This window comes from Oncorhynchus clarkii, chromosome 21 (genome assembly GCF_045791955.1).
Source record: "Oncorhynchus clarkii lewisi isolate Uvic-CL-2024 chromosome 21, UVic_Ocla_1.0, whole genome shotgun sequence".
NCBI classification, from domain to species: Eukaryota; Metazoa; Chordata; class Actinopteri; order Salmoniformes; family Salmonidae; genus Oncorhynchus; species Oncorhynchus clarkii.
In genome coordinates this window covers 46,759,085-46,774,084 of record NC_092167.1, presented here as the reverse complement: position 1 = coordinate 46,774,084, position 15,000 = coordinate 46,759,085, and the positions used below count along the sequence as shown (strand labels likewise).

The window sequence follows — 15,000 nt, the reverse complement described above, 5'->3', positions numbered from 1 at the left end:
ATAAATACATAGAAAATGCGTGTGAATATTGCGGATTTATGCACCTCTTATGTCAATGTATCAAACCTAATCTCTTCAAAAGTAGGCCTACAAAGTGTGCTTGGAATTTATGTTTGACAGTTAACGCATCGTTATGTATCCTTTTTAAGGTAAATAAAGAAAGACGTACGTACTGATAGAGACTGTTATTCGCTGTAGTGCTTAGGCTACTTGTGATGGACAGTCTGTTCTGCCCACTGCTCACTTACTCTGTCAGACTCTGGTACGGCAGCTATAGCTATGCGTTCAGAGTCGGCAGGCCTTCGGTTAATAACTTTCTCCTTTTATCTAAAGGCAGAGGAGGTTGATTACAAAAAGTAGAAACTGTCTGAGTAGCCCACATCAGCTATGAGACATCTAGGTGCCAGTTAGCAGATTGGTTGGTTTATGATTAAACACGGTTTGTAGTAGGAAACAAGTGGACGTCAATCAGTTTCTAACTGGCTCATAAATATCTTATATGAAGACGTGTCTTATCACAATGTCTACAAATCAGGTGGACGTTCCAGATATAAGCACCTCTATGTATATGTTTTTTGAATGAGGGGTTTTACGATGGTAGGTCATTCCTAACACGGAAGCATTCTTAACAGGCAGGGAATGGAAATGTCAAATTGGACTTTGTTCTTGGCTGAATGTTGTCAAGAAATGTGAGGGCGTATTAGTCACTGTAGGACCAGGCAGGCAGCAGCCTGGGAGAAGGATGGGCTCCTTACCTGGCTGTGACACACACACTTTGCATTCTTGTCGTAAGAATACTGTGTGTGTGTGTGTGTGTGTGTGTGTGTGTGTGTGAGCGTACGTGAGTGCTCAGATACCGTGTGTAAGAGAGAAGGGTACATCAGCAAGCAGTCAAGTGTGTGTGTGTGTGTTTGTGGTGTGTTTGTGGTGTGTGTGTGTGGGTGTGTCTGTGTGTTTGAGAGCTCATGTCCCTATACATGATGCTGTTTGTCTCAGGGTTCCATCTGACATTGGAAACCTCATTTCTTTTTCTATAGCGTTTTCTATCCTCTCTCAATGTTGGTTACCGGGGGCTGTGCTGCACCGCTGTCACTCTGCGTTGTGTGTGGTTGATTGAGACTATAGACGTGGACTTTGGAGATCAGGTAGTTTTAATTAAGCAGAACTGACTCTCTGCATCCTGCATCTGCATCCAAAAGGAAATAAAACATTTTTGTAGAGCCACATTATGTTTAGCAAATCGTCGACTCTTTCTCTCCTAGTGCATCAAAATGATTTTCGAATACAAAAATGAGTTTACTTCTTATTCTATAGCGTTTTCTATCCTCTCCAAATGTCTCTACTGTCAGCTAGGTTGATACTTTGCTATGTTTTCATTCATAAAGCCCTTTTTATAAAAAGCCCCACCATACCTAACATGGTTACCAAACTGTTAAACTGTAGACATAGGAGTCACCACCCCCAGTCTCAGGGATGATGAACTCTGGGAATTCCTTCGGTCTGTACTGAGTTAGGTAAATCAGCTTTTAGTTTTCTTTCACCCTATTCGTGGAACAATCTTCAGAATGTTCTTTAATGTGATATTCTGGTGTCTCTTGGGTAATTCAGACAGCTGATTGAGGACCTTACTACTGCTGAATGTGATGTTCTGGTGCCTCTTGGGTCAATTCAGACAGCTGATTGAGGACCTTATTACTGATGAATGTGATGTTCTGGTGCCTCTTGTTGTTCTTTCTGCTTGCATTTTGTATTTATATTTTGATGTGTATATTTTCTGTCATTTCTGTAATTCAGGGCTCATCTGTAAAAGAGACCTCGGTCTCAGTATGACTCCTTGATAAAATGAAGGACCTTGTTCTCAGTATGACTCCTTGATAAAATAAAGAGACCTCGGTCTCAGTATGACTCCATGATAAAATGAAGGACCTCGGTCTCAGCATGACTCCTTGATAAAATGAAGGACCTCGGTCTCAGTATGTCTCCATGATAAAATGAAGGACCTCGGTCTCAGTATGACTCCTTGATAAAATGAAGGACCTCGGTCTCAGTATGACTCCTTGATAAAATGAAGGACCTCGGTCTCAGTATGACTCCCTGATAAAATAAAGAGACCTCGGTCTCAGTATGACTCCATGATAAAATGAAGGACCTCGGTCTCAGTATGACTCCTTGATAAAATGAAGGACCTCGGTCTCAGTATGACTCCCTGATAAAATGAAGGACCTCGGTCTCAGTATGACTCCTTGATAAAATAAAGAGACCTCGGTCTCAGTATGACTCCATGATAAAATGAAGGACCTCGGTCTCAGTATGACTCCTTGATAAAATGAAGGACCTCGGTCTCAGTATGACTCCTTGATAAAATGAAGGACCTCGGTCTCAGTATGACTCCTTGATAAAATGAAGGACCTCGGTCTCAGTATGACTCCATGATAAAATGAAGGACCTCGGTCTCAGTATGACTCCTTGATAAAATGAAGGACCTCGGTCTCAGTATGACTCCCTGATAAAATGAAGGACCTCGGTCTCAGTATGACTCCTTGATAAAATGAAGGACCTCGGTCTCAGTATGACTCCCTGATAAAATGAAGGACCTCGGTCTCAGTATGACTCCCTGATAAAATTAAGGACCTCGGTCTCAGTATGACTCCTTGATAAAATAAAGAGACCTCGGTCTCAGTATGGCTCCTTGATAAAATGAAGGACCTCGGTCTCAGTATGACTCCTTGATAAAATGAAGGACCTCGGTCTCAGTATGACTCCATGATAAAATGAAGGACCTCTGTCTCAGTATGACTCCTTGATAAAATGAAGGACCTCGGTCTCAGTATGACTCCTTGATAAAATGAAGGACCTCGGTCTCAGTATGACTCCTTGATAAAATGAAGGACCTTGGTCTCAGTATGACTCCTTGATAAAATGAAGGACCTCGGTCTCAGTATGACTCCTTGATAAAATGAAGGTTAAATAACAATTCTTGCTGAACTTCTTCTTTTTAGCCAGACAGGGTATAGTACTGGATCAATGCTTTGTGAGTCTATTCCATTCTAAGGTTTACAGACTGGGTGGTGTGTGTGAGGGGGTGGATGGTGGTAACCAGAGAGAGATGGCAAACTGAGTCAGATCGTGTGCGTGTGTGTGTGAGGAACTGGTGTGTGTGTGTGAGGAACTGGTGTGTGTGTGTGTGTGTGTGTGTGTGTGTGTGTGTGAGGAACTGGTGTGTGTGTGTGTGTGTGTGTGAGGAACGTGTGTGTGTGTGTGTGTCTGTAAGCACAATATTTTGTTTGCCAATTGCCAATACAGGTCCCTGCATGTTAAGGGAGTAAAATACACACAGCTATAACCCTTTGAGACTCCGCTAGATAAACCACTAGAGAAACACCATCTTTCACCTCTTAAATGAGCCTTTACAGTCCGTGGGCCGAATCCGTTCTTCACATGTGAAGGTTCCTTGACGTAAGTGCCACATCAACGCATGCTTCATGTCAACGTTGGAGTTGGGATCTTTACATGCCAGTTTCTCCTCATCTCATCTTTGATGTCCTTGGCAATCTCGTTTCAAATGAAATTAAACAAACGAGCACAAACAGGCGTGTAGCCCTTTACACTCGTATACAGGTTGGAAATGGCATGGTTGGACACTGATAAGCGCCTACATTGGAACACAGTGGCTGTACAGTAAGATGCTCAACAAGTCGTCAGACCTCAGGGTCTCTGCTCCACAGCTCTGTATGGGGGTTTTGATTGACAGCTGTTCTGAACTTGAGCACCACGTGACAAGAAGTCGCTCCCCCTCCTCCCTCCTGCTGATTGGACAACTTTTGCAAATGTTTTGTTGTCTGAGAGAGAGAAATGCTGTCAAATTAAAATGACTCAATATATTATGAAAGATGAGACATTGAGAATTATATTATTTGTTTTATTTGTTATTTAACTAGACAAGTTAATACCACTTTGTCATACAAGCAAGACAAACACCTGTGAGTCCAAATGTGCACTTCACATTTCCACATCACAAAACTCAGTCATATACAGTGTCAGTGTTTATCATCGCTATGTTTGATGTACAGTTACAAGGTAACGATGGCGTTATACCCTGGGTTGTTCTGAACACCGAATGATCACTCTGTTCCGATGTGTTGTGATGACAATTTGCTGTGGACCACACATCTGAGTGAACTCATGACTCCATTCTAAAACGCACCAACTGAGGCACCTCATGATGTGCTCAGATCTTTTCTGTGGCCCAATCAAAAGTTGTTCATCCCTGATTTTAGCTGGTCATTGTTGGCAATAGAACAAGCTTTCAAATGGCCACCTTACCCAGATTTTGATTTATAACGGACCGTTTTTTTGGAATGCGTAAACAACAATAGTAATTGTGTGATGTCGGGGATCCAGGGCTGTGTTCCAAACAAAACAACTACGAGTGTGCTCGTTCTAGTTCCTCAACGCCACAGCTAGGGGAGATCAAAACACCTTCTAGTTGAAGACTCTTCTTTGATTCATAAAAGTGCATTGGAATTACTTAGGAACTGTGCGCACTTTTGGAGAGATGAGTGGCCACTTGGAAACACCAGTTAGACCTCTCACACAAAGCCTTGTAAAATGTTTTGTCTTATACTGAACCTACCCCAATTTTTCTAAGAATTTTCATGTCATGTTACCGACTGTATCCAGATTATTTTTTCAGATTTTGTTATCAATAAATGTGGAGAAAAGTACACTACATGTAAAATGCACATAAAATCAACAGTGTAATGTTTTGGATTAAGTCTTGTCAAGTGAACTGTGGTATCCCTCACCTTTGTGAGGTGTAATTGTAATTGCTACCATGGCTATGCATTAGCTTTTCATATGTCTTCTGTAAGAAACATCCCACTATATAACTATAACTATCCCACAAGTGTATTGGGTTAAATAAGAAGAGGTCTCAGTTGAATGCAGAAGCGTTCTGATATAGCCTCGGTGGCGTGGGTATACCACATATGAAGTTACACTTGTTCCTCAGTGTTAATGCATGCTTCTCTCTTTGACTTCTCATTAACACCACCAGACAGGGCTTCCAATCACAGTCTGGTGTTGGTATGATGCTACTGTGAAACAAACAAACACTGCAAGCGTCAGGGTCATATTCATTAGGTACCAAACGTATGAAAACAGACAGAAACAGGACTCAACACATGTACATTTTTATTTCCTGTTGCATATTTCTTCTTATTCTTTGTCTTCTTCTCCGTTGTATGCCTGTTATAGTGGTGGTCATACCCACTGACTGTTGTTTGTGAGGATTACTGCTGCAGAGCGTTGACCTAAATGTTGACACCGTCAGCACTGTTGGGCCTTGTGGTTATAGATCTGGTATAATTAGAGTTACAGTGCCTTCAGAAAGTATTCTGATACCTTGTCTTTTCCCACATTTTGTTACGTTACAGCCTAATTCAAAAGTAAAACAAAATACATAGAAATATCTACATACAATACCCCCATAATACCAAAGCAAAAACTGATTGATACATTTTTGAAAATGTTTTACAAATTAAAAACGGATATATCACATTTACATAAGTATTCAGACCCTTTGCTCAGTACTTTGTTGAAGCACCCTTTGGCAGCGATTACAGCATCGATTCTTCTTGGGTATGACACTACAAGCTTGGCACACCTGTATTTGGGGAGTTTCTCCCATTGTTCTGTTGCAAGGTGAAACTTGGCCACAGTCTGAGCACTCTGGAGCAGGTTTTCATAAAGATTATTTCTGTACTTTCCTCCGTTCGTCTTTGTCTCGATCCTGGCTAGTCTCCCAGTCCCTGCTGCTGAAAAACATCCCCACAGCACAATGCTGCCATCACCGTGCTTCACCGTAGGGATGGTGCCAGGTTTCCTCCAGACGTGACGCTTGGCATTTGGGCCAAAGAGTTCAATCTTGGTTTCATTAGACCAGAGAATATTTTGGCAAATTCCAAGAGGTCTTTCATGTGCCTTTTACTGAGGAGTGGCTTCTGTCTGGCCACTCTATCATAAAGGCCTGATTTGGTGGAGTGCTGCAGAGATGGCTTCTCTTCTTCTGGAAGTTTCTCTCATCTCCACAGAGGAACTCTAGAGCTCTGTCAGAATGATCATCGGGTTAACGGTCACCTCCCTGACCAAGGTCCTTCTCTCTCGATTGCTCAGTTTTGCCCGGCAGCCAGCTCTAGGAAGAGTCTTGGTGGTTCCAAACTTCTTCCATTTAAGAATGATGGAGGCCACTGTGTTCTTGGGGACCTTCAATGCTGCAGAAATTTTTTGGTACTATTCCCCAGATCTGTGCCTCGACACAATCCTGTCTCGGAGCTTTACGGACAATTCCATCGACCTCAAGGCCTGGTTTTTGCTCTGTCATGCACTGTCAACTGTGGGGTCATATATATATATATATACAGGTGTGTCCATTTCCAAATCATGTCCAATCAATTTGAATTTACCACAAGTGGACTCCAATCAAGTTGTAGAAACGTCACGGATGATCAATGGAAACAGGATGCACCTGAGCTCAATTTCGAGTCTCATAGCAAAGAGTCTGAATACTTATGTAAATAAGGTATCCGTTTTTTTATTTTGATACATTTGCTAAAAATTCTAAACGGTTTTCTTTTTGTCATTATGGGGTATTGTGATGTCATTATGGGGTATTGTGATGTCATTATGAGGTATTGTGATGTCATTATGGGGTATTGTGATGTCATTATGGGGTATTGTGTGTAGATTACTGAGGATTTGTATTTATTTAATCCATTTTAGAACAGGGCTGTAAATGTAACAATGTGGAAAAAGTTAAGGGGTCTGAATACTTTCCGAATGCACTGTAGGTGAAGTTTGTTTACGGGAAGTGTTTATAGTACAAGTTGTTATGGGGTGAGAAAGCTTGTTGGAGTGGAGGACTAGACACCATGAAAAAAAAGGTTAGTAAGGTAAGGAGTAAGGTTAGTTTTTATTTCAAAGGTTGATAGAATAGGATATATCAATGAGACCTTAGAGAAAGTGTGCAATTTATATTTCTTGTTGAAGATGGACTGGCTTGTTCAACAGTAATGCATATTATTTCTAGCATTGACATTTGGGTTCTTAGGTTTATACTGTGGTGGGGAAAGCACTGGGGCAGATTTAGTTTCAGCTCTTATAGCTCATGTAGTTCGACTGTACCTTGCAGGATTCAAGCGTTCTTATGTAGAATGTCAACTTTTAATGGAAATTAATTGATAAGTGAATTTTGAGGAAACGTCATGATTTTTGTTTTTCTTCGGGATATTAGATGTACAGATACATTAGCTACCAACTGTCAGAGGCATAATACATTCTTAATTGTATCCCTCTTGTTTCTGTCCTCAGCAAAACCACCAAACCTTCCCCCACCCAACACTTTCACTAATACTGATCTGCCTTAGATCCATCATCAACTCTTCTCTGGTGTTGATCTAGACCACCACCAAACACCCACCATGTCGGATCCCACTGACCCCAGAGAGGAGATCCTAGACTGGCTGACCAGCCTGCGTCTGCCCCAGTACGCTGCCGGTTTTCACCTGGGGGGCTTCCAGTGCCTGGAAGACTGCAGGGGGCTCACTGAAAACCGCCTTCTGGAGCTCAGAGTGTTCCCTACAGGCCACCGTAGACGGATCCTATGTAGTTTGGAAGCCCTAAGATTAGTGGTGGAAGAGCCGGGGGAAGAGGAAAAGGAGGGGGAAGAGAGGGTGTGGGGCCAGAGAATGCCCGTCCCCCAACCCAGACACATCTTCATGACAAATAAGAAAAGGGTGACTTCCTGCCAGCCTAGTGAGAGGGTAGAGCAGGCAAGATGGGAGGGGAGGCAGACCCTACACCCTGGGGCTGGCTTAGCGTTCTCATCTTCTGTCTCTTCAATCCCTAACACTTCTATAAAGGGGTCTCCGAGACCACCTCGGCCGACACCGCGTGACCCTCTCAACGTACGCACCACTTCCTCAGCTTCGAACTCCACATCTGGCAGCTGTGATTCCCTCTCTGTCTCCTCCCACTCTGGAGAGGTGCCCTCTGATTGTGAGATCTCCTCTGAGGAGCCCTCCCCTTCCTCTACAGACCTCTCTCCCGGGCCTGACCACGTCCTATCTGGGAAAAACCAAGAGGTTTACCAGGGGAAGATGGTGGATAATGTGATCTATGAGAGGGGCCCCAGCTTGAAGACACAAGCCAAGGGCCCCCGGCCCACCCGTTCCTACAGACTGAGGCACCGGCCGGTCCCCGGGATTCCTGACCAGGTCATCCTACCCCCGCCGGACTGGTAGGCATCTCTCATCCCTCGCCTCATCTGTCTATAACTTATTGATAAGCCTATTATAATATTAAGTGATCAATGGGTATACCGTTTTGAAACTTTAGCACTTTCTCATAGTTGACCCACCATCTCTATTCAGTCTTGTGTTCCAAAATTTCAATGGTGTTTTTTTATTTTTAACATTGGATAAAAGTGCAGACTCTGAGCTTCTAAATGACATATCGTACACTGTAGTTGGAGGAAACATGGGGAAGTGATGCTGCTTTAAAAGGTGATACACTTAGAATCACATTTAGGAGGAAAACGGCATTAAATCATTTTGCTGTGATTTTCACACGCGCTCCACATTAATCGTTGGGAAACGGAATAATATTACCAAATTGCCTAAATGGATTCTCTCAACATTGTCTCACCAAGTTACCCATTTAGGCAAACCATTTACAGTATTAAATTGCCTATGGTTGTATAATAAATATAACCTTTCACATTGACCAGCTGTTCTTTGATTGCACTCATTTTAGCGTCGTTCATACCCTCTAAAACCTTAGAGTCACCCATCTCTTAAATCATTTACATTGGACCACATGAATGTGGCCATGTGCTAAAGCAGTGAGGTAGTGCTTGAAAAAGCAAAGAAAAGATTTCAACAATAAAATGCTGTAACTTCAAGTGCTGAAGGTAAGGGGGGGGGGGGGAAACAAAGGCTTAGCCTGAGAGCATATTTCTGTCCTGCCCTTTGGAGAAGAACATGTAATGTCTATGTCCTTTTCATCGCAAAAGTCCTGAGCTTCTACAAAATATAATGTTTGCCAGGTTGTGTCCAGTCCGAGGGATGCTTTCACATCTCTGGGAGGAAGGACGTCATCGTTGCACGGCAGCAGAAGCCTGGTTCCATATTAGAGAGAGCTCCTTGGCTACAACAACACCAGGCTCCAGACGGTTGAAGCTGTAAAGGAAGAAAGCAGACTAAAAATAGACAGGAAATTGAAAACCTTGCATACTAGAAATAACATGAATTGACCCTCAAGTCAAAGCAATAAGCTCAAAGTACAACATTCCTGAAGTGTTGCTTGTTCACCCTTGATCATCTCGTTGTATAGGAGGCAGAGAGCAGGTTTATGCTGAAATACAAATTCCAGAAAAAGACGTTAAAACATGAATTAATTAATGTCCTGTAGCTCGTTATTGCCTGTTGACTACTACAGCTGTACCAAAATGTCCTGTACACACCTAACCTGCTTACAGCCCAACAATGGCAATGCAGACACAAGTTAACTAGCTAGATTTAGCAAAAATGTAGCTTCATAATTACCAACTGGCTAGATGTAAATGGTATTCATTTCATTCATTTGAACATGCAAAAAAACTACCTCAATCTATAACCTAATAGCTAGCAAGCTATTTAGCTATCATTTTATTAAGGCTAGCTAGCGAGCCAACTTGGCATGTGTCCCTATAACATAACATGGGGTTTGATAAACTTACTAATTGATTAGCATTCGCACCACAGTGGCTACTTCAGGTAGCTAGTTAAACATGATAAACTGGCTAACATTAAAACGATTAGAATTATATAACGGATAAGTTAGCTCATCAACAATGAACATTTAACAGTAGAATGCAATTGGCCAGCTCAGCTAGCTGTCTTAACGTTGCTTCTGATCACAACAAGTCATCTGTAAATGACGAAGCAAGCCATATCGGTAGCTATATAGCTAGAGATGAAAACAACTTTGATACAGTTGAGACAATAAAGTAATGTAATGAAACAGCAGGGAGCAGGTCTCGAACCCTCGACCTTCGAGCCCGAGGTCTATCGACTGTGCCGCAAAAGCATGCTCGTGCGGCAGAGTCGATTTCCGCGCTTATAAACCCAGGGTCGTTACAGTATGTACATGTAGCTATCTTGGCATTTTCTAACTGTAGACTGAAACACTTAATTACCCTTCCCAGTCGGGCTTCAACCAGTCCAGACTGCTTTACCCACAGAAGACAGAGCTTTTGGTCGACACCAGCAGCTGTGTTGACAACACTGGTATTGAAAGCTGTAGCTACACTTTGCATGTTGTCCATGACGACAATATAAGTTAATACAGTGGATGTTTCAAATATCCGCGGTAGCAGAGAGCAGGATGTGCCATTTTGACAGAGGAGACTTGAGTGATAGAATGGACTGTCTTTCTCTTGAATGTCCCCCTCATTATCTCAACCAATCATGATGGCTAGGCAAGATTTAGTATTTTCTCTGTTTTAACAGATTTGTGATTTCACATTTTTTATTTATATTTACAGATTTCATACAAGTTTGTTATTAAGGCACATGAAAGTTCACATCTTCAAGAAGGCATTTCTGCAATACCCCAAAAAATAAAATAAAACATTTTGATGAAACAACGCTTAAGTTAAAATGCCTCGCCTGTGAAGTAGTGACATGCATCATACGACCATCTTTCTGTAACGGTTTAGGAGACAAACAGCGCAACATTATTGGTTAACACTCAGAGCGCCGGAATTCCATAAATACAGGAATGGCTACGACTGTCATTCTGACCATTTGATATTTCAATCTTGTTAAGATTTCATTATGTTAAAATAGGTCATATAACCCCAGGACACTAAATATTATATAAATATATATTTTAATTGTAATCAGTCAGAACATTTATTGATTGATCCAGAAGTATGTAGACTGTAAATACTAAAATAAGACCTAACCTGTATTGAAACGAATTTCATACATGTAATAATCGATGTGGCCTAAAAACAAGAATAAATTGACTGATGGGTGACAATATTATCAATTGTGAAATGGAGAATGAATAGATTGATGACCAATGCATTGACAAAGAAGATATCAGAGTGTACTACTTATTGATTGCTAAGAGAGCAGATTCTGTTATTTTGCCAAACGACTCTCAACATTGTACGGATGGGCTCTGTTTGAGAATATAAACTGGGTGGTTTGAGCCCTGAATTTATTTATTTATTTATTTATGTTACTTTTTATTTTACCAGGCAAGTCAGTTAAGAACAAATTCTTATTTTCAATGACGGCCTAGGAACAGTGGGTAAACTGCCTTGTTCAGGGGCAGAACGACAGATTCGTACCTTGTCAGCTCGACGGTTTGAACTTGCAACCTTCCGGTTACTAGTCCAACGCTCTAACCACTAGGCTACCCTGCCGCCCCACAAATGTTGATTGGCTGACAGAAAAAAATATTTTTACTACTCTAATTACTTTGGAAACTAGTTTATAATAGCAATAGGCTAAGGGCTGTATCCAGGCACTCCGTGTTGCGTCATGCTTAAGAACATCCCTTAGCCGTGGTATACTGGCCTTATACCACACCCCCTCGTGCCTTATTTGTTAAATCTTACTTGACTAGAATAAGGGCAGCTCCACACGTTCCTCATGTGAGTACTGGCGACAATCAGCAATAGCCATTTGTGACTCACAGCCTGGATTCGGTCTTATGTAGCAAAATTTAAAATTGTGTTTTTTACATTATATAAAATTAGAGACTCGGAGCTACAAATTGGTGTATCATACACTGCATTTGAGGAACAATGGGAAAGTTATTCTGCTTTGAAAGTTGTGTATCCCACAACTGTTGTGAGGGAGTGAAAGTTGTGTATCCCACAACTGTTGTGAGGGAGTGAAAGTTGTGTATCCCACAACTGTTGCGAGGGAGTGAAAGTTGTTAGGGACAATTTAGGATGATTCACAATAATTGTTTGCTAATATAATAATTGCTTTCCATAATGTAAATAAAGGTGCAAATGTAATTTTGCTAATGGCGAGACTAGTGAGATTTAAAATCCTTTGCATAAATTGCCTACATTACTACAAATATTAATAGCTAATTATGGAAAATAAGAAACAGTAATTTTAACATATATATATATATATATATCATCCCATGTTCAAGAATAGCCCTTTATTCAGATTACAACTGCTCACTTTCAGTTGTTTGAAAACTAAATCGTCTACAAAATATCGTTATGTTTTAAACAAGCCTTAGAAAATGAGTTGCAATTTCAGTTTAATCCACCTGAAAAGACAGAAATAATACAAATAGTGGTTAAACTCAAATATACTAATTGATTAAAAAAAATCTATATTAAAACATTTTTTTTTTGTAAATTATATCATAAATAGGATTGGTGGAGTTGTCACATGCAGCTAACACAGACATATGGAAATGTCTGCTCTACCCAAAATTACAAGCAACTAATTGCAGCATTACCACACAAATGGAAGAGGCAAGTGGAAGAGGGAACTTGTAGGGACTTGTCTTCAAGACCATAAATGGTTAAAGAAAAGTGTGATAAATAAAAACATATACCAATTTCATTTAAGGACCAAAAAACTGACAGCTGTGCCATATAAATTGCTAACTAGTTGGGAAGAGATTTCCGATGTACCCATTCCATGGCACATGGTTTATGAATTGACACGCAAAACGCCGGATTCAAAACTTCAAATTTTGAAATTTAAGTTATTATACAAATTTCATGCAACCAATAGAATGTTATATATGGGGATACAATCTTCCCAGCTCTGCAGATCTTGCTGTGAGGAGGCAGAGTCATTTATTTTGGTATTGTCCAGATGTAGCTCGTTTTTCATCACAGGTCCAGGAATGGCTAAAGAATTGCAACATTTGCCTAGAACTAACACTGCAGATAGCAATACTGGTTGATTTGAAAAGCCACAGGCAATCAATCAATAACAATCATTATTTTAGCAAAAATGCTTCTTTAATTTACAATCTGTAGAAGCAATGAGAATAGAACGGTTCAGTACTTTTGTGAAGCATCACAGCACAGTTGAAAAATATATGGCAAATAGAAATCCAAAATGGATGATGTTGAGAGATCGATGGGAGGGGTTGAATGGAGCTGAAGGGTGGGACTAATAACAAGATAAACAATGTAAAACATACAGGGTCTGTAAAATGTATATAGGTTCAGAAATGTTGTGAAATAGCACAGTTACAAATCGAAATCAAACTGGATGGACATCAGAAATAGAGGAAGGACTAAAAACAAACACAATATAACTATTGTAAAATAGATTGTGTTTGTAAAATGTGTATAATATTGTTAAGGTTTTCTTCCGTCGAAGGAGGACCAAAATGCATTTGATACATGTTTAATAAACAACTAAACACAAACAAACCAAGAACCGTGAAAACCTAAACAGCCCTATCTGGTGCAAACAGAGACAGGAACAATCACCCACAAAACACTCAAAGAATATGGCTGCCTAAATATGGTTCCCAATCAGAGACAACGATAAACACCTGCCTCTGATTGAGAACCACTTCAGGCAACCATAGACTTTTCTAGACAACCCCACTATACCACAATCCCAATACCTACAAAAACCCCAAGACAAAACACACCACATAATAAACCCATGTCACACCCTGGCCTGACCAAAATAATAAAGAAAACACAAAATACTAAGACCAGGCCGTGACAAATATGTATAAACTGAAGGTAGATGCTTAAGTCTTATTGTTCATTAGTTTACTCCAATTAGGGGAGGGGTGGTAGGGTTTGCAGGGAATAATAAAGGTATATTATTAAAAAAGGTATGGATATATATATTTAGCCAAATAATATCTGGGGGATTGGAAATGATGCAGACAGTTACATTGATGGAAGCAACAATCTTTCTGCAATATTAAAGCTGATCACCAAAAAAAACAAGACGTGTATAGCTTGCTAGCTACAGTGGGGAGAATAAGTATTTGATACACTGCCGATTTTACAGGTTTTCCTACTTACAAAGCATGTAGAGGTCTGTCATTTTTTATCATAGATACACTTCAACTGTGAGAGACGGAATCTAAAACAAAAATCCAGAAAATCACATTGTATGATTTTTAAGTAATTAATTTGCATTTTATTGCATGACATAAGTATTTGATACATCACAAAAGCAGAACCTAATATTTGGTACAGAAACCTTTGTTTGCAATTACAGAGATCATATGTTTCCTGTAGTTCTTGACCAGGTTTGCACACACTGCAGCAGGGATTTTGGCCCATTCCCCCATACAGACTTTCTCCAGATCCTTCAGGTTTCGGGGTTCAAATACTTGTTCTCCCCACTGTAGGTAAACAGTGTAAGTGTAAGTGTAAGTTCACACACGGTACATAACATTAGCTAATGAGCCAGCCAGCTAACATTAGCTAGTCAAACAACAATGAACAGTGCTGGATCAAATACTTTTTTCTCTCACAGTACATCATCGTTCATGGACGCGTCTCCCTGTCAGGAATGCGATGCCACGTTTGCCCGTAGTTTGAAGGTAAAATCCGGAGACAGGTCATCTCTTTTAGCTATCATACTCTAATTCCACTGATTTCAAAACTCGATCCTCTAGAAAGTAGAGAGCCACACTTATACAGCTCCACTATACGATACATTTTTTTTTAAAAGGCACGTTCGACAGGATTACCAACACAGACTGACGAGCTTCCATGGCAGACCAATCCGAACTCTCATGGCTAGTGGGACGGTTGCGAGCTTTTTCTGTCACTTAACCAACAAGGCTCGTAATTTTTACAATTTCATTCGTATTTACAGATGGCTTGTTATTAAGACACATGAAAGTTCACATGTTCAAGGCATGTTCAAGGCATTTCTAGCAAAATAACGCATTATGATAAAAACAATTTTTTTTAAACTTTCAAAC

General features: G+C 40.5%; 1 protein-coding gene across 1 annotated transcript in view; it reads left to right on the top strand.

Annotated features, from left to right (window-relative positions):
- Positions 1-15,000, top strand: part of LOC139379099 (ArfGAP with RhoGAP domain, ankyrin repeat and PH domain 2) — a 224,414-nt gene that overhangs the window by 384 nt on the left and 209,030 nt on the right. Inside the window, exon 2 of the mRNA XM_071121911.1 lies at positions 7,369-8,296. Coding sequence (XP_070978012.1) covers positions 7,479-8,296 — 818 coding nt within the window. The 5' untranslated portion in view covers positions 7,369-7,478. The remainder of the gene's footprint in view (positions 1-7,368; positions 8,297-15,000) is intronic.